Source organism: Astatotilapia calliptera, chromosome 9, assembly GCF_900246225.1.
Source record: "Astatotilapia calliptera chromosome 9, fAstCal1.2, whole genome shotgun sequence".
Classification (NCBI taxonomy): domain Eukaryota; kingdom Metazoa; phylum Chordata; class Actinopteri; order Cichliformes; family Cichlidae; genus Astatotilapia; species Astatotilapia calliptera.
In genome coordinates, this window is record NC_039310.1 from 34,650,492 (window position 1) to 34,673,346 (window position 22,855).

General features: G+C 39.9%; 1 protein-coding gene across 13 annotated transcripts in view; it reads left to right on the plus strand.

Moving 5' to 3' along the window:
- LOC113029692 (LIM zinc-binding domain-containing Nebulette) overlaps positions 1 to 22,855 on the plus strand; it is a 127,723-nt gene that overhangs the window by 92,923 nt on the left and 11,945 nt on the right. For 9 of the 13 annotated variants that reach the window (XM_026180670.1, XM_026180667.1, XM_026180669.1 and 6 more), the window contains 13 exons: positions 7,991 to 8,101; positions 8,219 to 8,329; positions 8,676 to 8,786; positions 10,828 to 10,935; positions 11,135 to 11,245; positions 11,465 to 11,572; positions 12,004 to 12,114; positions 13,009 to 13,119; positions 15,841 to 15,951; positions 17,440 to 17,541; positions 18,535 to 18,639; positions 18,771 to 18,884; positions 22,402 to 22,506. The exons of 2 other annotated variants lie outside the window; for them this stretch is intronic. In XM_026180670.1, the coding sequence (XP_026036455.1) occupies positions 7,991 to 8,101; positions 8,219 to 8,329; positions 8,676 to 8,786; positions 10,828 to 10,935; positions 11,135 to 11,245; positions 11,465 to 11,572; positions 12,004 to 12,114; positions 13,009 to 13,119; positions 15,841 to 15,951; positions 17,440 to 17,541; positions 18,535 to 18,639; positions 18,771 to 18,884; positions 22,402 to 22,506 (1,419 nt within the window). 2 more of the 13 variants (XM_026180668.1, XM_026180678.1) reach the window with 2 other exon arrangements.

Below are 22,855 nucleotides of genomic sequence, written 5' to 3' on the forward strand. Positions count from 1 at the left end.
GTTTGCCTTTAATGTGGTGCAATTAGTGCAGGTTGCCATTTATAACACTAGGGGGAGGGAAATTGAATACAGCTGATTTTCAAGTTAAGGAAAAGTAAGCTGTATTGTGATCTCTGCTATATGCAGTGCAGCATACAGAGATGAGAGAAAGATGCTCCAGTTGCACCATTACAAAAGAAGTTAATAGATATAAAAGAAATAAAAGAAATTATGTTTAAGTCTGAGGTGTTCAAGAGAAGTTACAATTTAGATTTTACAGTTTTGAGTCGTTTAAAGTGAACAGTTTAACAGATTGTAAGCCAAAGTAAGTTTTCTTGGTAGAAAAAAAAAAAGTCCATTAAGCGGTATTCAATTTGTATTTCAAAGGTATTTTAATGTGAAAAGGGAAAATACCACATGCAAATTTTGAAATTTTCCCTTGTGGGACTAATAAAGGTATCTTATCTCATTCAAATTATATTTTGTACAAATACCATTTACAATAATGTATTCCATTTAAACATGATATTTAGATTGTGGTAAACAGCAAAGCAACATAAAATAAGGAAAAAGGAAACCATTCAAGTAACTTTATATTATGAACCGAAGAGTAAGGCAAAAGAATAAATGAAAAGCATACAAGCATTAATGTATATAGATAAACCCAACACTCATGACCCCCTATGAGCAAGCACTTTGGCGACAGTGGGAAGGAAAAACTTTTGACAGAAAGAAACTTCCGGCAGAACCAGGCTCAGGGAGGGGCAGCCATCTGCCGCGACCGGTTGGGGTGAGATGTAAACAAATCAAAAACCGTCCACAGAGCTACAGGGGGCACACTGGGATCGCAACAGCAGCCATAGAGGCTTCTTTATTCTCTGTGCACACAACTTTTTATAAATGGTGAAAGATGCAGTGGTAGCCATTTTGTGTCTCTGGTACTGGGTACAGCGCTGTATATGGTGCAGTCTGAATTGTGAGTCATTGTGATACCTGGCATGAATTGATTTTTTTTGTTTGTGCCTGTAGTTTGGATCAGATGCATATTTTGTTCTTATGTATGCCCTCTTCCTTTCTCTGACATGATCCTCTCTGTATTTCTGGCCCATGTATTTTTTCTGTCTGCTTTGAAAGTCAGCATCCGTGTTGTACCTTTGGACCAGATATTGCTTCTGTCTGATTTTAAAGTTGGGATCCGTAGAATATCTTCTGATAATGTAGTCCCTCTTCTTTTGTTGAAAATGAGGATCACTTTGGTACTTCTTCACCTTGTGGGCTTTTATTACTCCTTGAATTTGAGGATTTGCATAATAATTTCTGTTTCATAACAGTTTTTGTTTGTGGTAATGACAGTTTACAGCATATTGAGTTTTCAAAGTCTGTAATTTTTTCATTCGAAATTTGTGACAAGTTGCATATCGTTCCCTTTCGTGCCTTTTTTTTGTGCGTCTTCTTTGCCACTTGATCAGATGAAGATTTATCTTTAGGTTCTACATTCTGCCTCTGATTTTTTTTGAGCGACGAATAGCTTTCCGACGTCGTTGTTTATTTAATTTGCACACATTCCTTGTTGTTTCTCTTTTATTATTAAGTTCAAGATTCTCTTCTTGTTCTTTCCTGATGTTGCTTGTTGGATCGACAGATGTTTCAAGCTGATATTCACATGAAGCCATTTTGTCTTGTGATGAGTTTGAAGTATTTTCTAACATTGTCATATAGGTTTGGGCTGATTCTGGTTGAGGCACTTGCACAGTGGGATTTGTGGTTCATCATTTTGTGGTGATGATGTAGCTGTTGCTCCTGTTGACTGTGCAGGCTGTTCGTTGTGAGTGCTGACTCTTTTGAGAGAAACAGGCACAAACTCATATTTTGCATACTTGCCTTGATTTTGAAAAAGGTTATGCAAGTGGGTGATCAGGTCATCCACATGAGTGAAAGTGAGCATGACTGCTGTTCCATTTGGCTCAGATAAACCTGCTGCATTTCTTGAATGTGAATCAAATAATCCATACCTCCCAGATTTGTCACGGAAAACTGCAATGCACTGAGGTGAGACCATGAGCAAAGCATAGTTCACATCTGTTGACAGACATACAAGGCGACTAGCAAGAGGCAACCACCACTCTTTTCTTTGATAAGTTTTGTCTGGTGTTTTCAGGTATCCATACCTTATGTTGTCCATTTTCACACTGTAGACATTTATGTCGGTATGAACTTCTTTGGGCAGGTCTTCCATGGTCAGATGATCTTGTGTATAACACCTCTCCTGCTGAAGATTTGTTTTAATCCAACAGTAGAGTGCATCTCCCTGTTCAAGCACCTTATCAAGTCGGGCTGTGTTGAACTGGTGTTCCTCATTAAGGTAGGCCAGGAATGTGAGGGCATTACATGTGCACTGATGATTTCGAGAGAATTCTGTGTACCTTTCATCACTTTGACAATGAGTTGCACTGACACACCAGAAGTGCTGAACTGCGTTGCTCTGTAGCTCCTCTGTCAGTAGTTCTTCATTGATGTTGTGGAAAGGCTGATCAAGGAATGGTAAAGGTGACATGTTATTGTTTAGTATTTAATGATATGCATTTCAAGGTTGAGCAAAAACATATGCAACTCTTGGTACAATGATGTAAGACATTTTTAAGTTGCAAGGGTTGTATAAATTTCGATTTTCTTGTAAAGTAACAACATTTTTAACTATGGTAAAACAATTCATAGTCGTGTTACGTTTTGTAAAGAAATGACACAAAATTCAGTTACAGGTTAAATGTGATTCAAACAGAATACACTGACATCCATCTTGATAAAAGATGTCACAAAGCCATGTTTGTATTTATTTGCACTGCTTTTCACTGTGGATGTCAATTTATCTGAAGCTTTAAGTATAAAATGGTATAAAAGTTTTTTCTGAACAATATATATAGAAATAGCTAAACAGACAGAAATAACTGTTGAGATGTATATTTAGTAAGAGTTAGCAAGCATACGTAAGGTGAAAGACTAAATATCAACCCTGGTGATTATACAGCAAAGATCACATGCATACCAATTGGTTATAGACATTTGTGGGCATACCTTTTTAGGTGGAGAATTTGATGCTGTGTGGAAATCATCAGTTGCCCAGACTCGTTTTGCTGGTGGACGAGTGTCTGAAATCTGATAATGGGTTACATACAGTTAATCAAAATTATAAAACCTACTAACAGAGTTGAAACAGAGTGTAACACTGGATACTTTAAAGAAAACATGAAACAGTAGTGGTTACTAAACTTACAAAGCAATAAAAAAAAAAATCCCTGCTGTTTGCATAATGGTGAGATGTAACCATTAATATGTCTATAACATGTAATTGTCTGTTGTAAATTCTTAATAAGAGGAATATTTTTTGATATTTACCTTGATACCTGGGGAACATAAGGAGGTGGGTCTATCCTGTGTTTCCAAGGATAACCTGGCTGGTGCCATCTAAACCAGGAAAAAGGGTATAGAAGACATTAAGTGACCTGACACATTCATTTCATTTAAATGCTCTGCATACCATGCACTATTATGCCAGTTGTGTGATATTGTAACAAAAAATCCTAAACTGTATGGGTAGGCGTTCTTAACTGTCTCAAACGTGTTTCGAAAACTGTTCAACTGTTTGTGATCACTACCATATCTTCATTACCTGGTCAGATGGAAAACTACTGACTGCCTCATCTTGGTTGTGGCCAGTGAGCATTGGGACAGCAGGATCGACCAGGTCAAGTTGTTTCCAGCGCTTCTTTTGTGCCTGGGATCTTTTATTTTTTCTCGGCATCTGGTAGAATGTCAGCATAAAAACAGAATATCAATTGTTGGCATTTAAAGCATGTGAACAGACCGAGCTTTCATTATAAGTCAAGCAAAATAACCAGGTAGCTGCATTGGTAGCCAAAAGATTTTACACTGACGTAAATGGACAAACAGTAAACAAATCAATAATTCTGATGTTTACCAGCAATTTGTTATTTTAACCCTCTGATACATTGATAGACAAGATGACTACAAGAACAAAAAAAACAAAAAAAAAAATCTCTCTTTTCTTTAAATAGACATATTGATAGTGTCACTACCCGGTCTTAAGACTTTGTTAAGTAAAGTTCCATAACAGTTTGTATTAGAGATGGCACGATACCACTTTTTTATGTCCGATACCGATATCATAAATTTGGATATCTGCCGATACCGATATGAATCCGATACAGTGTTTTTTAATCAACAAAACTGTTTTTTTAAATATCTTGCTGCATTTTGTAGAAGTTCATACTCAAGTTTAAAACAACAACTACACTAAAGCTATTCTGTTATACCTGTATGCAAAAAAATATTTCATAGTTCAGCAATACTGATCAATCTAATAAACTTAAACCTACACCATCCTCCCTATTCTGGTATTTTAAAGAGTACTTAGCAGAAATATTAAGCAACCTAACTAATAGAGTTCCAACTCCCAGCAACAACAAAAATAAAAAAATAGGGAACCACCCCTCACGCTCCACCTTATGATGCTTAATCGACGTAATCAACCTTAATTTGATGCAGTGTGAAAAAAAATGCACAGAAATCAATAATTTTTCAAGAAATATTAAATAGATTCAGCATCTTTCTTCAACAAAATTGCAGACTGCACAGATGGTACCTTCTCAAAGGAAAAAGGACTATAGCTTACTAGGGTATATATATTAGACTTAATAGTCACTATATACAGTAATGGACTTCTATTCCTTTTACATCAAATTATTTATTAAAAGCTAGACATTTTAAATGAGAATAAGAAAGAAAAGTCTGTCTTTGTGCCCCCTTTTCCCTGTTCATGCCCTATCGGCCCCCCTGGCTAAACTTTGCTAGATCCGCCCCTGCACAGTTACCAGCCGTCAGCTACGTAGAAAAAGATCCTGGTGTAGAAAGTAATATTAAATAAATTCTAACAACAGCTGATCAAGCTTAAACGTGCTGCTGTTGTTCAGCTGCTGGTTTCCTCTTTCTGGTGCAAAGTGGGCCAAAAACAAACCAGAGAGACGGAGTCGCGACAGAAAAGCCGATCAGCTGATCGTTAAGCAGTTTCATGATTGAAGTAGCAGCAGGAGAGGCAGTCGCTTGTTAAGCTTAACGCAGGAATGCTTTACAAACATTCAGAGATGGACTTACACACTTGCTTTACTTCTCTCGGGGATAACTTTGTCGGAGATGAAATGCCGGGTTGCTAGCGAAGCTCCACATGCTATCCAGACCACCGACAGGTCCCGCATGCCACAGCCGCTCTATCACGTGATGCATACTGCTCCGACGTGCTAACGTTCTGAGGTGAGTTACAGCGTGTTGCAAGTTTTGTGAGGTGCTTTCGTGATATTTAATGGATCGGATTACATTTTTTATTTTTCTCCGATATCCGATCCAGTAATTTAGATCAGTATTGGACCGATACCGATACGTAATATCGGATCGGTCCATCTCTAGTTTGTATATTGTAATTGGGAAAGTGATTACCCGGGTATTTTTGAAAACGCAGATTTTTCTATGCGTTTGCACCTTTCATCCACACATAAATGGCGTTTTTGGTCACTGAAAACGGAGATTTTTAAAAACTCCGGGCAGGGTGGATATTTTCTAAAACTCCGTTTTTGCATTTACGTGTGGACGAGAAAAACGGAGAAAACGCAGCCTCAAAGATGTGCGCCTTTTTTGACGTCACACTGTGCGCCACGTTATTGTTTCGGTGAAATGAATTTCTACAATACTATTACTGTTAATCCTACTCTCTGCAGTGTTTAAATGCTTACATATACACACAGTTACTGTCCGTCCACACATACTACTCGGTTCTGCTTCTATGCCCCAGCTTTGTTTACTTTTTCCTGCCGAGGCTTCTAGACTTCTGATTGGCCAACATTTCTGCACGGTTAGGAATATGGTGTCACCTGCTGCTTTGGCATGTTCATAGCAGCGTTTTCCTTCATTTCTGCCTTCACGTGTGGACGGGATTATTTTTTAAAACGAAAACGGAAAATATCAGTTTTCAAAAATACCCGTGTACGTGTGGATGTAGCCCAAGAGGGATTTCAGTACACAGCAGGATATTCACATTTGTAACCAGATATTTACATACACTTTAGGGAGAAAACATAAAACATTTTTACTGTACAACATCAATTTAGAGTAAACTTTTGTTTTAGATAAATATTTAAATATATTTTGAATTAGTTAAATGTCAGAATAAAGAGAGACAGAGCTGTCTATTTTTTATCACTTTGATCAAATTTAGGAGCACATATGCACTAAGTTTATTGTTAATTAATAAGAAACTCCAGACGATTCCATTCTGAGCTGAAGAAGCTTCTGATAGGTTAGTAGAGTCCATGTGAGTAAACTGGTGGCACAGCTGTGGATGCATATAAGGCAAAACACAGAGCCTGTTTCTTTGACATGGGAAAATCAAGAGATGTCAACAAAACACCAGAAAAAGAATTGTGGAGCTCCATAAGTGTGGCTCAATTTTGAATGCAATTTGGTGCCATTTACAATTAAGAAATACAGATATTTGTTAACTTTAAGAGTAAAGAGAGAAACTATGTTTTTTATATTTATCAATCTAAAAAAAATAAACATTTAGTCTGATTTGATGTTACAATTAAAAAAGTGTTTTGATCTGAAGAGTTTGTAAATATCTGTATAATCAGAATCAGAATCAGAATCAGAATACTTTATTGATCCCTGGGGGAAATTATTTTTTGATTTGATGTATATTTGATGATTGTCAGCACAAAGAGAGAGAGAGGTAGAGAGAGGAGAATGAGGACAGAACAGAGATGAACAAGAGCAGGTGAGATACACATGTTAGTCAAATGGTTGTTTACCAAAAGTATCACCGTATCATAGGTCCTCATGTATCTCGTACCTAGTGTTTCTTTTTAGGTTTGTTATTTTTCAAATTCTATATTTATTAAGTTTTGCAGGCTTGTTTGCACAACAAGGCTAAATAATTATATGAACTTTTCTCAATCTAAATAGTGGACTTTGGTAGAATTAAAAAAATAAGTGTAGTGCAGGTCTATGATGATTTTTAGTGCTACTATCATCTAGTTCTGATTCTTGTTCTGTTTTGGTCAAGTCCCAAATAGTCCTGATTTTGAACTGTTGTAGTCCTGTTTTAATTCTGGATCAGTTCTGGGTCTGGTTGAATTGGGGTTTAGTCCTCGTGTCTTGATGCAGCCCTGACTTTTTTCTGCCTTGCTGCTTAATTAAAAAACTAGTTTAAGGTGTCCTGCACATGTGATATATATTTTTCCCTATATGAAGTCATTCCTTTTTGAACAAAACTCAAAACAGAGCCAATTAATCTTTCAGTCATTTGCACTAAAATCTAAATATTTAAAAAACTATAAAAGTCATAAACACCAAAAGTCATAGCATACTAGTCCAGACCCAGCCGCACAAAATGATATAACATATGCAACCCTTGTCTCAAAACTGTGCGGCACATAAGCGTGGGAAAATTTTCACTAAAATATTAATATTTGAAAAACTATAAAAGTTATAAACACCAAAAGTCATAGCACACCATTCCAGATCCAGCCGCACAAAATGCGGTAACATATATGAAGCTTGTCTCAAAACTGCGGGGTGAGTTACGTGGCCAAATTTTAGGCAGAAGATTGAGAATAATAAGAATAATAAATCTGACGAATAGTAATAAGTGTGCCTTTTGGCATAGGCACACTTAATGAAGTCCATCAGTGGTTTGGACTCATTACAAACGGCTTCATGGACATCGGTCCATTCATTCACTCACTTTCAGCTCGTTCAGAGTTTCCAGTTTCACAATAAAAGATAAAACAACAATAACCACCAAACTGGGCTGAGACGGAAATATTTCTTTATTACGATTTTTTTTATGTAAACTTTATTTCTTCAGAGTTCTTGTTCTGTTTGAGTAAAAGTCACGATCTCAAATATTTACTTGATATTTAGTTTTGCTCTCCTTGCTTTCTAGAACAAGTACAAGCAGAGCGGGAAGAAGGCGATGTCGTCCAGTTTGTACTCTCAGCTGCCGCAGACGGCCGAAACGCAGCTCGCCGCCAAGATGTCCGACATGCAGAGTGAAGTAAGATTTCAGCTGCTGTTCCCTCGGTTTCTTCTTCGCTCCTGGTTCCTCCTCGTGTCTGAATTAGTTCAGGATTGGGGGTCACTGGGCCTTAGCTCTTTCTTTTTCCCTCTGCAGTGTAAATACAAGGAGAACGGCATCAAGAGCCTCTCTCAGAGTCTCTACTCGCATCTACCAGAAACAGCCGAGACTCAGTTAGCACGAACTGTGTCTGAGCTGCAGAGTGAGGTGAGGAAAACGAGAGCATTTCATTTTTAGTTAACAGGATCATAGAGTTGTTGTGTCTGTTCTTGACTGTTAAACTAAAAGTGATTTAGTCATAAATCCATCCAAGTGTTTTATTATTACCTGCACAATAAACACAGAGGATGTAACTTTCTAAGAATCAGTGACTCAGTAGTTATTATCTTTACACCTGCAGACGCTGGTTCAAAAGTAAATCACAGTCCAAAAAGTGTCCATGTTTACGGTCTGTGAGCCGCCAATGAGACTGATGGCAACAATGTGGCTTTTTAATGTTCGGTTATGTTGTTTTGAACCTGCAAGCAAATATTCTGGCTGATGTTTTCTTTAGGCCAAGTACAAGGAGGCGAGCAAAAAGGAGGCGACCAGCTGTCTGTACCATCAGCTGCCTGAAACACTGGAGACTCAGCATGCTAAAGAGGCTACTGAGCTACAAAGTCAGGTACGAGACGTGACTGTCAGAAAACTATTCAAGAGATTTACGACTCTTTATTGACTTTGTGCAAGCATCATTAAATCATAGCAATCTCCCTCACATGGCACATGATAAATACCTGACATACATAAGAATACAACAGGCTGACACGTATTATAAAGTACATATTTTCCATACCAATATCAGTGCTGTTATTCTCATTTATCTGTGAATTTTATCCACCTTTCCAGGCACCCAGGGCTTGATGTTTTTATATGTTTAAAAACTGCAGTTTCTGCCAAATAATAATCCATCTGTTTTGAGAGGACTGGAGTGAGGAGCCAAATACAGACACCAAAGCAGATGGAAGTAACAGAAGTCAAGCTTTTATTTCAGTTTATAGAAAAAAGTTCCAAAATTATCAAAGTCCAGAAGGTGAAGTAACACAGATATCCAAGAAGTAAACACGAAGAAACATGGAGCGAATAACAGCAACAAACAGGGCTGCACATAAAGACGCTTCAACAAGAATATTGATAGTCTGGTACACGGCTGCCGACACGCTTCTTTGAGGGGTGGCTGTAGCTCAGGAGGTAGACGAGGTCATCTACTGATCAGAAGGTCGGTCGTTTGATCCTTGGCTCCCTGTAGTCTGCATGTCAAATATCCTCGGGCAACATATTAACCCCAAGTTGCTCTCGATGCATCCATCGGAGTGTGAATGTGTGTGAATGTAGTTAGTAAGCACTGAAAAGCAAAGAAGAAAGTGCTTGTGTGATTGGATGAATGTGCACTTTGAGTACTCGGGAGTGTAGAAAAGCACTATATAAGAATCGGAGCGTTTACTGCTTACACAAAGAGACGCAGGAAGAACGCAGGTTAAAACAATCAATGACACGTGAGGAAAGTTCGTTACAACAGCAGGAAAACAGAGTTATTAAAGAAAGAAAACAACAGAAAACTTGGTTTGAAAAACAAAAAGACTGGAATAAAATCCACAGGAGGCAACAAACATTTCCACAAAAAAAAGGAGGAAAAGACTGAAGTAAGAAAGTCAATACGTACATTTTTCTACATGTTCATGTACAAGCACAAATTTGGCATCACTGTACACCTAAAATATTAATGCAGTCAGATCAGTTTTGTTCCCGTCACCATTCTGTTTCTTATATGAAAATAATTATTGTGTTTTTTTTGCAGTAGTTCAGACGTTTAAACTGACATTTAAAGGATAAAGTCCTGAAAATGATTTCATGTTTAAACGTTTTGAAAAGGCCTCAAGTTGGAGAAATGATTTCTGAAAAAAAGAAATAAAATTAAAAAATAATGTTGTTGTGTCAGGATTTTATGGCAGATTTTGTTTGTGTACTTTTTTGTACACGAGGGTGTCAAAAGGGTGCAAAATTTCAGGAGGGCACAAGGGTTGAACCCCCTCCACACACACACACACGGACACACACACACAGACACACACACACACACACACACACACACAAAAACCAGGTACTAAAATAAAACCTCAAAACTCCATGAGTGCAATTAAATAAACACATCAATGCAAATAAATGTGTCAATTTTTATTTCAAATCAGAATTAATTAATTAAATATTAAATAATGACTTAAATGTAGAATAATGTTGTTTAAAACATTTAATACAGTATTTATCTGTTTACAATTGTATTTAATTAATTTCACTTTTAAGTGATGATTTAGTGTTTGAAGTTTTGGTATCGGGTTTAAATTGTCAGGTGTTTGTGTGTTTGTTTGTTTGTTTGTTTGTTTGTTTGTGTGTTTGTTTGTTTGTTTGTTTGTTTGTTTGTTTGTTTGTTTGTTTTTCAGCAAGTTCGGGGTCCATTTTTGATTTCGTTTTTGTTCGGCTGAGTTTGAGTAGTTTCTGTCTGTGTCTACCATTTTTTCTGCATCGATTTTTTTTTTTTTTATTGAGCTTGACTTTGATCGTTCTCCCGCTCATATAAAACGTCTGTAGATAGAACAAATTCTGACTTTTTTATGTAGATTTTTTTCTGTTACGGTGTATGATTAACCGAGTATGTCTCTGCTCTCCAGGTGAAATACAGGGAAGGTAAGAAGGAGCTGAGCACCAACCTGTACTCACTGCTGCCTGAGACAGAGGAGATCAAGTTTGCTAAAGCAGTGACGGAGCTTCAGAGTGAGGTGGGCGGACGTCCGCAACGTGTAACAACATGTTGGTCCAATAGTTTCACTGCAGCTTGTTCTGTGTCATAAAATTGCTAAAAAAAAATAAATCCCAATGATTCATCGTGTTGATGTTGTTACAACATCCTAATTTACTGTTCTCATTTTTTTCTGGACTCTTTTTCATCATCTGACTCTGCATGTTTGTGCGCTGCAGAATAAATACAAGCAGAAAGGCAGACAGGACATCGGCAGCAGTGTTTTCCATCAGATGCCGGAGACCAAAGAGATGGAGTTTGTTAAGCACATCTCAGAACTTCAGAGTGAGGTGAGCTGCAGCATGCACCAGATTTACTCATTTACACCTATTTAGGTCAAATTTGACAAAATATGCTTCAAAACTGTGGAGTGTTTAGAAACTAACAGCCCTGTATGTTTATGTCAAGTACTGTTCTGTTCATGGTATGTAAATTTACTGCTTCTCTGAGAAATATAGCAAATATATCTCTCAATGTGTTTTTTTCCTCTGTGCGTCTGGCTTTTCTAGTCAAAATACAAGAAGGACAAAGAGGATCTGCCCAACACTTTGTACTCGCTGCTGCCTGAAACTCTGGAGACTCAGTTTGTTAAAGAGATGGCTGAGACACACAGCGAGGTGGGAGCTGTGTGTGTTCACAGTTTGATTGCACATTGAAAATTAAGCATGTATAAAAATAAATCAAATACAACTCTGTGAATGTGGGGAATAAAAAAGCTTTCTGTGTTTGCTGTTTTTGCTGGTAACATTTTACTAACGTCTGGCTTCATGAACTTACTGTAAAAAAATCATAAATATGGAGGTCTTTAATTTGGATTTTCTTTCTGTCAGCTTTTTCAGTTTTAGAATTGAGTGTCATCTGCAAACAGCTGTATATTCTGTGCTCCCCGTGCTCCAGGCCTGCATGCTGCATACTTCTGTTATAAAGCTGTCAGTGCAAGCTCCAAATCTATTCAAACACAGACAGAATCAGATGAAGTGTGAGGTGCAGGCGTGTGCTCAGTGTCACTGAGCAGTTATTAATCTCCTGTCTTGTTTTCATCACCCAGAATAAATACAAAGAGGCGGGTAAGAAGGAGATGGTGAAGTGTCTGTACTCTCTGCTGCCCGAGACCAAAGAAACTCAGCATGCCAAGGAGCAGAGCCAGCTGCACAGCGAGGTACATTTAAACATGCAGCCACTGCTCTCTGAACCTTCATGAGCATGTTGTGAGTCAGCAGCAGGTTCGCTTTACAGGCGGGATTGTTCCCGTTTGCTGTTTTTGAACAAGGCAGGGCCAAATATCACGACGCACTTCCTTTGAAGTACCGGTGTCTTGATACAGAAGTGCTGATGTTGTATTTATAACACACATTTAATCGTTTTGTGAATGTTTGTGCAGCTCTGGTTGGAGACTGTCTCTACCTTTCAGATTCTTATTACAAATGCAGAACAAGTTAACAGTGAGATTTACCTGCTTTTCAGATTTTCTGTGCATTACAGTATCATTGGCATGAAGGTTTTTTGCTATGATAACAGTGTTGTTTCTTATAAAAAGGATGTTTGTGTAGTAACAGAAAAAATCTATTTAAAGTTTTATGGTTGAACATTGAGTTTTCAGGCAGGATTTGCTTTATTTTTGCCTGATGGGATCACGAGGGAGCAGCACATGGGAACAACTGCTGTTCAGCAAACCAACAGGGCATTTCCATTTGTTTACCTGTACACATGTGCTGCTGCACTTTCTGATGTTTTTTAATCAGTCTGTAGCTCGGTGCAGTGTTTCCAGTTTAGAGATGAAAATCATTAAAATCAGCTTAACTGTGTAAGTCAGGCAGGCGTCATTACATTCTGTTAGACCTCAGCACGCACAACTGTTGTGATCATATTTTTTGAGCAGATTTATAATGCATCAGCCTCATAATAATAAATATTTCATTATGAAATCTCTAATTATGCAGAACTTTAAAATAAATGCTGGTGAGACAGCAAAGCAAAATGCTGCACTGCTTTTTTAAAAGACGTCCTGATGTGGTCGGCGTCTGTTGATGTGGTTCACGTGTTTGTGTCGCAGAAAGCTTACAGGGAGGAGAGCAAGAAAGAAGCTGGCTGTAGTCTCTATGCCCAGATGCCCCAAACCATCGAGACAGTGTTTGCCAAAGAGCTGAGCAAGACACAGAGCGATGTGAGTGTGACGCCGCCTTCACAGCATCAAGTCAGAGACACCAAATCGCTATTCGCGCTCAGTTTAACGAGCAAACGGAGCAAATTTGAGATATAAAAGCTGAGCTTTTGAAAGAGCAACAACAGAAAAATATTGAACTTCTCTGCATGTTTTTAAGCAGCAAAGCGATGAAACGTGAACATGGTTAGACAGATGTCACACCTCTGGAATTATAATCCACTCGGAGTTCACATTTCTAACTAAAGAGCAGATGGGAGGCATTTAAACAGCAACATCCCGCGGTCCTGTGTTACACACACACACAAATACACACACAGACACACACACAGACACGCTCATGGGAAGTGTTTTGTGAGTCGGTATCATTTTGTCTGTAGAAGCGTGAAAACAGGGAGCAGCTGTGGGGTGCTCCAGAGCCTGAGGACACAGACACTGACCTACTGTCCACCACACACACACACACACACACACACACACACACACACAGTAGTGGCAGATTGAAGCTGATAAACTGGGACAGGCACACACTTCTCACAGACTCACTGCTGGAAACTGACACCTGTGACAAGATGGATAAGATGCTCGAGGAAGTATAAAAAGATAGTCAGGATTAAAAACAGAAGGAGGCAGCTGAGTGGTTAAAGGCCTGTCCATGTCCCAGCTGAGGTGTGTCAGGCTTGTCCTGGTGGGTGGAGGCCTCAGGGCAGATTCCGGACACTGGAAAAGTTGTGTCTCTGTAAGCTTGGGAACACCTCCCAGGACAACAGGGCATCTGTGCTTAGACTCCTGCCCCGTCACCAGTGTAGGTGGAGTTAAAGACTCAAAGAGCATCAACAGTTAAAAAGTAGGTTTTATTTCAGATATGAACAAACTGCAGCAGAGAAAGGTCTTCAGCAATCACTGAAAGCTGTGCAAAACTCAAATTCTCTTCAGGATGTGACTGATGTGATGCACAATCATGGTCTTAGTGAGAGCTCTGATGTAGCTGTCTAAAGACATTTGGCACAAAATGCATGACGCAGCCTGCTCTCCTGTCTTTGTCCCGGCTGTGTTTACAGCCTGTCTGCTCCAACTGATTTGCACATGCTCACAGACAGCTCCACCAGCAGGGTAGCAGGAAACTTGTAATTGCTCATGATTGTACAGAGACCTGCTTTTGCTATTTTCTACATTAAGCTGAGCAAAGACTTTAAATTGTTATGCAAACTGTTGCTGCATCTTGCACTTGAAATAGCTGTATGGAAATAGTCAGGGGAGGAAAATGTGTTCACTTTAGCTCAAAAGTGAAATTTTGATTGTCTAGAAGAGTTAAATCCACTCTGTGGTGTTTTTCATTTCTGGTAACCATGAGTGATGTTTTTTACAGGCGTGACACATCGTTGGCGTGGTGTCAGTGTGAGTGGAGCAGGTGACGGTCCGGTGCATTTACTACTACAGAGTGGGCGTCATGTGTTCCACCTCCTGGATGCTCTGCCCTGTCTGTTTGTTTTGTTTGTCTTTTCCCAGCATGTCAGCGTGTGTGAAGTGGACAGTTTTCAGCTATGTGCTACATGTGACCTGATTCTGCTCAAACTGTCTGAAGTGCTGGTGCAGAACACGAAATTCTCTGTTTATTGTACGGATGTTACACATGAGGGGAATTGTTTGGTGTCAATCAGCCCCGAGGGCAGAAAATCAAAGCTTTGGGTAATCTGGGACGCGGGCCTGATCCTCCTCTGGTTTCATGTCTGCTGACCGAGCAATGCGACGCTAACTGGAGCGCGAAACGTAGACCGCCTTTACATCAGCAGCCCAGACAATCCCAGTGTCTGTAAAACCCTGAAGGAACAAACCAGGACAATACCGTCCAGTATGCTGGTTCCAGTATCAGCTCTTTCCTATAAAACCAGTTTATTAACCTTCCTACTCAAAGGGTCCAGTTTGCGGCCAATAACAGAGCCAGATCAGTTTCTTCAGTCTGTCTGTTCTTCACGCTGCGCCACATGTGCCGCAATAAAAATAAAATGAAAATGAAAAGGAGAAGCTAAAAAAATTCACCTCATTTAACAACAACAACATTACATTTTATTTTCAGGCACCAGTAAAGACACTCAAGGAGACCTTACAAGCAATTAAATAACAGTTTTATCCAAACTAGTTAAAACTCATACATCACTCATTAGTTTGTCCTTGTACTCCTGATATTATAGTACAAGTTTACAGATATGCAGCTGTTTTATGTTTATATGCAACATATCTAATGTTTGACAGTCTGCAGTAATTATTATTATTACAGTAATTATTATTTTCTTCACAGATTCATAGACCTTAAGCATTTTTTTAAATGTAGGACTCTTATTTCTTTATAAAGAAATGACACATTAGCAATCAGTTGGTTTTTGAAACACGATTAAAGCAAAATCCAAACAGAAGGCGGCCGGTTTATTCTGCAGGCCTTTTAACTTCACTCAGTTTTTGTATTCATTTGTGCATCACGCTGTGAATTCCTCATTTTCACAGTTGGAAGTCAGCTCGTCTTATTTTTAGACAAATGAACGAGTGCGCTTTCAGACGCAATCCAGCACCAGGATGAATTAGTCATCTGATGTTTTCCTCCCTAAATTTATCAGGCTTCTGTTTCTCTGCGTCTCTCTTTTCAAATCCTCCACATCTCCTTTTCTTCACTTATTTAATCATTTTTTCTTCCTCAGTCCTTTTTGACTCTCTTCTGTCTCTCTGTAGAAGCTCTACAAGGAGAAATATAATCGGGAGAAGGGGAAGTCCAGCTACACCAACATGAAGACGCTTCCTGAGGTGGAGCACGCCATGGAGGTCAACAAGAAGCAGAGTGAAGTAAATATTTACCTGTCCGTCTGAATCAGTGATACAACAGCTGTTATGTAACGTTTGTTCGTATAACTGTGCCGACAGCAGCTCATCAGCAGAACTTAACAGTTTCTCTATTAAATTACAGTAAAACACAACAAGTAACAGTTATTTTGCAGTGCATCTGCCAAACCACTGTTCACATGTTTTACTGTACTCTGCTGCATAACATTGCGCTGTCTGTGATTGGTTAGGCAAGTCTGATACTGAAGCTCTGAGCCGACTGATTTTACTCGTGGCTTCACCATCACCATATTTGTGTGTTGAAACTGGATCTGACGACTGAGAGCACAACGTTTGATTAATGAGTTGTTAACCAGTGAATGTGTAACCTGGTCCATCCTTCTATCAACTCCGAGGAGAACTGTAATTAAAAATGGACATTGTGTTTTATTGAGCAATGGTGCAGCATCATTACATACAAATACAACAAGACAAACTCACAGCAGGTGATGGGAAAAGAGGCGAGTCAGCGTTTGCACAAGTCGATCAAAAATTTACTCGGCTTCACGCTGCATCGCAAAAAACCTCAGCTGAGATTCTCCAAACACCACTGACAATCAGCTTATTAAAGCAAGGAAGGACAACGCTTGGAGAAAACGAATGAAATCTTTTTATTCTGAATTCTAAAACGATGCTGCCGTCAGTTTTAGAGGCGAATATTTGTGCTTTTCCAGAGCAAGTGTATGAAATCCCAAGAAGTCATCAGGAAAACGTTCTGTAAGGTACATCAAGGAAACAACAAACCTCTAACAAACTTCTAGATACTGGAAGTATCTTTGCAACCAGAGGAGGCGCCACCTGCTGGCCATTAGAAAGAATGCAGTCTATGCACAGTCTATGATATTAGACCATTAGCTGTTATTTCAGTCTTTCTACAACAGTGTCCTTTAACGGTTAATACTGTAAAATATTATTATATTCACCTGTTGAATGTGTAAAATAGATTGCATGAATAAATATGTTGGCAAGAGACATGATTTGTGGTACCAGAAGCTTTCTGTTTCCATTTATAGTCCACGATTATGTCAGAGCTAATAATAAACTGGAATAAAAGGTGGAGGAAAAAGAATCAAAGCTACCAGAGACAAACAAAGATAGTTGTCATCAGAGTGCAAGTGGAAAAAGCCCCACTGAGATCTGAGACACACAAGGGAACACAGGAGCGACTGGGAAAGGACTTAATTATATGATTTTTGTGCTAAAAGTGAACACCGTGGAGCTGTGCATGTGATCATCATGCTAGCTAAGTGGCTTTACTCATAGTGTAGACCTTCTGTTTCCCGACAGCAGCTTTCAGTGAATTCAGCTGTTTTTTTCTGTTTTTATGACCAGTGTGTTTAACACCTGCGTTTTATTTATGTTTTTAATTTTGAACTTCACTGCCCTTTTGTTTATGTTGGTTTTATTAGAGTAACTCCTCCTTTTCTCCTTAACCTCCTCTGCTGGTCTCAGGTCAGCTACAGGAAAGGTAAAGAGGAGCTTCATCACTACAACACCATCCCAGACAGACCTGACATCGTGAACGCCACCAACGCAGCTAAACTGGCCAGCGATGTAAGCGTGTGTGTGTGTGTGTGTGTGTGTGTGTGTGTGTGTGTGTGTGTGTGTGTGTGTGTGAACATGTAACCACGTTCCATCCAACACTCATTTCCATGACAACGTTCCTGTTCAGCTGCTTCTCTCTGAGTGGAAATGCTGATTAATTATAGAAAATGTTCTGCTCTTAACACTGAACTGTCATTATGTGCGAGTGTTTTGTAGCTTTATGGGAAAGTGTGACGTGTGTGTGTTTGTATTTCTGTCTTTGTGAGGACTTGTTTTGGAAAGTGGGGACATTTTGACCCGGTCCTCTCTTTGGGACAGACCTTCAGGGGTCTCTTTGAGGGTTTGGACTTAGAAGTAGAAAGTATGTGTTCGGCTGTAATAACATCCACTTAGCGTTCTTTGTACTTTACAAACAGGAACTAGTAACAGCTAATTCAGTGCTAACAAATGTACACAGACAACGATGCACCAGGTTCACTAACAAGAGGGTTTGTGGAGAATACAGCAGACATTGTACGATAATGTCAACATTTAAATAGAATTTTGACTTTATTCTCAAATTATCAATAATATATTATTTATATATTTATTTATTCATTAATTTATTCATTGTGTGGCCCTAATACACTGCAGCAGTTTTTAGTTTGTATTGAGGGGCTTTGTCTCTGATTGTTTTCAGTTGGGTTTACTTATTTTTTACCTGGTTTTGTTAGTATTAGATGCTGTTAATATATATTATGTGGATGATGCTGCCAAGGGCAAAATGTAAGGATTTTGGAACAGATATTACAGTTAAATCTCCTTACTCCCACTCAGACGTCTCAGTCTCAATAAATATCTGCTCCGGCGCCTCCTGATGCTTGTAAAGTTCACAGATTTATCAAATTACCTAAAAACTGAAAGTAAAATAACTACGTTTAACTAAAATGTCTTTTCACAGCTGTTTTAATCTTTTTGTATTTGTTTTATTTAGTGTTTCTTGTGTGTTTGTGACATCTACAGGTGACCTATAAGAGTGATACTAAGCAGCCCGTCTACAGTGACGAGTCTCTTCTGGCCAGAACCGACATCCAGCACGCCAAAGAGGTCTCAAAACTGGCCAGCCAGGTAACACATAGCCTTCCCAGCATGCACTAGTAGCCGCTTTGCAAGTGAGCACTATAATGTGTGGTTAAAAGACTTGGAAAAGATACACTTGCATTTAACAGCTGATGTCTCTGTTTATCGCTCTCCTGCAGGTGAAGTATAAGGAGAGCTTTGACAGACAGTTAAAGGGGCAGAAACCTCAATACAACCCGCTGGACTGTGTTTCCTTCAAACAAACGCAGGCTGCTGCTGCTCTGGCCAGTCAGGTGAGTGAACCGTGGTCACATGATCAGTCACACACAGGTTGAAGTTCAAATAAAGCATGTGATGATCGTTCATCAGGTTTTTTTCTGAATGTAGGTCAGCATAGTCTAACTGGGTGAGTATGAAAGTGCACCACAAAGGAAAGCTGTTAAAATGCCTGCATGTGTGTGCTGTGTAGTTTAGTGTGTCCATAGTTTTCTATAAAATTCTTTGTTTTTATTTTATGCCTAATGGGAAAGCAGTGCAGAGTGGGAACAATATTTTACTCTTTGACTTCTGTGGGCTTCATTATATTAAAGTTGGGTGTTGTTCAAGCATTATGCTTTAATGTAATCATTTTAGTTACTTTTTTAGTTACTGAGTATTTGAGTTTTTGTGAGTCTCATCTCTGATTTTTGCGGATGATGTGATTCTGTTGGCTTCATCGGGTGATGGCCTCCAGCTCGCACTGGAACGGTTCACAGCCGAGTGTGAAGCAGCGGGAATGAGGATCAACACCTCCAAATCTGAGGCCATGGTTCTCAGCCGGAGAAGGGTGGAGTGCCCACTCCGGGTCGGGGACGAGTTTCTGCCCCAAGTGGAGGAGTTCAAGTATCTCGGGGTCTTGTTCGCGAGTGATGGGAGAAGGGAGCCGGAGATCGACAGACGGATTGGGGCTGCAGTAATGTAGACGCTGCACCGGTCCGTCGTGGTGAAGAGGGAGCTGAGTGTAAAAGCGAAGCTCTCAATTTACCGGTCGATCTACGTCCCTACCCTCACCTATGGCCACGAGCTGTGGGTAGTGACCGAAAGAACGAGATCACGGATACAAGCGGCAGAAATGAGCTTCCTCCGAAGGGTGGCTGGCCTCTCCCTTAGAGATAGGGTGAGAAGTTCGGCCATCCGGGAGGGGCTCAGAGTAGAGCAGCTGCTGCTCCACATCGAAAGGAGCCAGCTGAGGTGGTTCGGGCATCTGACAAGGATGCCCCCTGGGCGCCTCCTGGGTGAGGTGTTCCAGGCATGTCCCACCGGGAGGAGGCCCCGGGGCAGACCCAGGACACGCTGGAGAGATTATATCTCCCGGCTGGCCTGGGAACGCCTTGGTGTTCCCCCGGATAACCTGGAGGAGGTGGCTGGGGAGAGGGAGGTCTGGGCCTCTTTGCTTAGGCTGCTGCCCCCGCGACCCGGCCCCGGACAAAGCGGATGAAGATGGATGGATGGATGGATGGATGACTCATTCTTTTTTTATATTTTACAGAATAATCTGATTTTTTCCCGTAGATCACCTGGAGACATTTTTTTTCTTTTAGTCACTGAGATAATCAAGTCGAAGAGGGAAAAAGCTGTGTGTGTGTCGTTCTCTTTCACACACACACTCACGAAAAATTCAGTCTGTTGTGTGGGCGTAACCATGGCAACCTTTCTAAGGCAAATGGAGAGGGATTGTGGGATGAAAGCTGGAGAAGTTGAAGAGGTTACACACACACATGCTGGTCTATCTGCAGTTGTGAGGACATTTATTGATATAAGCATTCCTCTTTCTCTCGCTCTGAACACCATCATCACTATTAAATATTAAACAAATCTAAGCCAAATATGAGCCCAGCTCTAACATGAAACCTAAAACTACATCTGAACCTCGGGCAGCCCCCTGGAGTTCAGATGTCTTTACAAAGTCACCATAAATTTCACTCCAAACAAACAAAAAGAGAAAATAAGAGCTGAACAGTGAAAAGAAGCACCATACAAGCACAAATAGACACACACACAGAGGCAGCCGTTTTCGTCCACTCACTGCCCACACAGCTGCAGGAAAGAGCCTCCCCACTTCACCGCATTACATAACAGCTTGTTGTGTTGAACGCTGCCCGGCGTTCAGGAGTGCTGCACGTTCACACAGTGCTGCATTTTTAGAAAAGCCTCTCTTTGAGACTCAGCATCATGATACATAGGCGGATCTCTGAATGCAGGTTTTTAGTAGAAGAGCTTGTTGAAAAGGGGGCTGAAACTGGAACCGATTTTGGCAACACAACTGAAGAAAACATCAAAGTAAAGTGTTATATGTGGAACTCAAAGGGAAATTTCTGTTTTTTTAATACTTCTCACACTTTGCTGTTTCTGCAGATGGTAGAAAATGTGGCTCGTGTGATGTTCTGACCCTGAGATTGGGTTTGCTGTTTGAACAGCATGATGATGAACTGAAGCCAGAACATCTTTACTTGGCAGAGAAAGAAGAGAGCTTTACAATGACTGACCCTGATGGACATTAATGTCTGTAAAATGTCTGCTCATCTTTAACCTTTAACCAGGAAACATAATCACCACACGTCACTCTGAATCACTGTGATGCTGGATCCGTTTTGGATACCAAAGGCCCCAGTAGTTCTCGAGCACAATGGCACAGTGATTTTTTTTAACCCTCTCAGGCTCAAATGAAACTTTTTGTTGCTAATGCACAACCAAGTCCTGCAGTGGTGCTTCTGAGAAAAAAAACTCAGAAAATATGTATGTGGGGTAATCAGGTTGTTAGTTTTTAACTGCTGCAAATCGGCAACGCCTGCCTTGAGAGGGTTAAACATATGCAAACATGGAAACATGGTATATAAGGTGGAACCAGAGTTTGTACTCACCTAACAAACCACCTCGGCCACCTTGTTCAGCACAGCCTGAGGCACCTTTCTGTCTTCTTTGGATATTTCTGAATTTTGTTCCCTCGCTACTTCAATAATGTGGAGTTTCAAAGGTCAGTGTTTAAAAAAAAAAATCTGAAAATGGTCAGATACAAAGACTGAAAATGAGTGAAAAAAACCTGTTTTGAACGTTTGGAGAGCTCATTACAAGAAAGTCTGGCTCCTCAAAGAAAAAAAACGAGGTGTGGATTGAGACCTTTACACAATAAAACATCTTTGGGAACGTTTTTTATCCCACCTTCTGCAGATTTATGACTAATAACAGTCCCCTTACTCTTATTTTGATAGTTGAGCTACAGCTAACCAGCTGTAAACGAGGCTTGGCCTTTCACGTCGTGCTTCTTTACTATGGTCTGCAGAGTCACTGTGATGGTGGACCTCCGGATGATTAATCTGCTTCTCCAGAAAGAACCTCGTCCATGTTTAGACTTAAACATTTCTATAGCGCGAGGTTCAGTTAGCTTTGTGAAAAAAGTAGCTGGTAGAAATACCCTCAAAAGAGCTACTTCTTACTTTCTTTGAGATTTGTATTTGACATTTCAGAGCACTTTGTCAGTTGTACTTGAGTAAAGACGTTGCATCTGTACTTCAACTTTTACTAGAGTGTTTTTTAACACAAGTATCTGCACTTCTTAAGTACAGAATGTCTGTACTTCTGCCACCTCTGGCAGAGCATCACTTAAAGCTGCACAGATAAGTGAGTAAAACCAGAGTGAACGGGAACAAATAAATCTCTTTGTTTTGTGATTGCCAACCTCGCCATTCCTTAAAGGAATCACATGTGCCCTGAAATCATTTTAAAACCCCTGGAAAACCTTGAGTGCTGATATGCATTTTTCCTGTCTTCCAGGTGAAATATAAAACCAACCAGAACCAGAAACCAGACGGTTCTTCCGACCTCCCGAACCTCCTGCAGCTGGAGCACGCCCTGCACGCCACCAAGCTTCAGAGCAATGTAAGCCACATGCTGTTAGACAATAATTCAATATGTTAGACTGTCAGAGAAAAACTAGCTGTTTCATAGAATAATAACAAAGATTATTATTTTTATTAAAGTGCTACGATGCAGCCTTCAAAATAAAAGTCTCTGCAAAGCCCATGCGGATGTTGCAGGAGTTAATAAAGAGTTTAACATCTGCTACCGACACACAATTACAATAACAGTCCTGCATTGTGCTCGTGTGTCTTTATTTATTTTATTTTAGTTCGTTGAGTGAGGACGTTGTTGGACTGGACTCGGGCTTTTTCAGCCAGCCTTCTGCTTGTTGAATAAGCCTGTGCTTATATAAATAGTCATCTTGTAT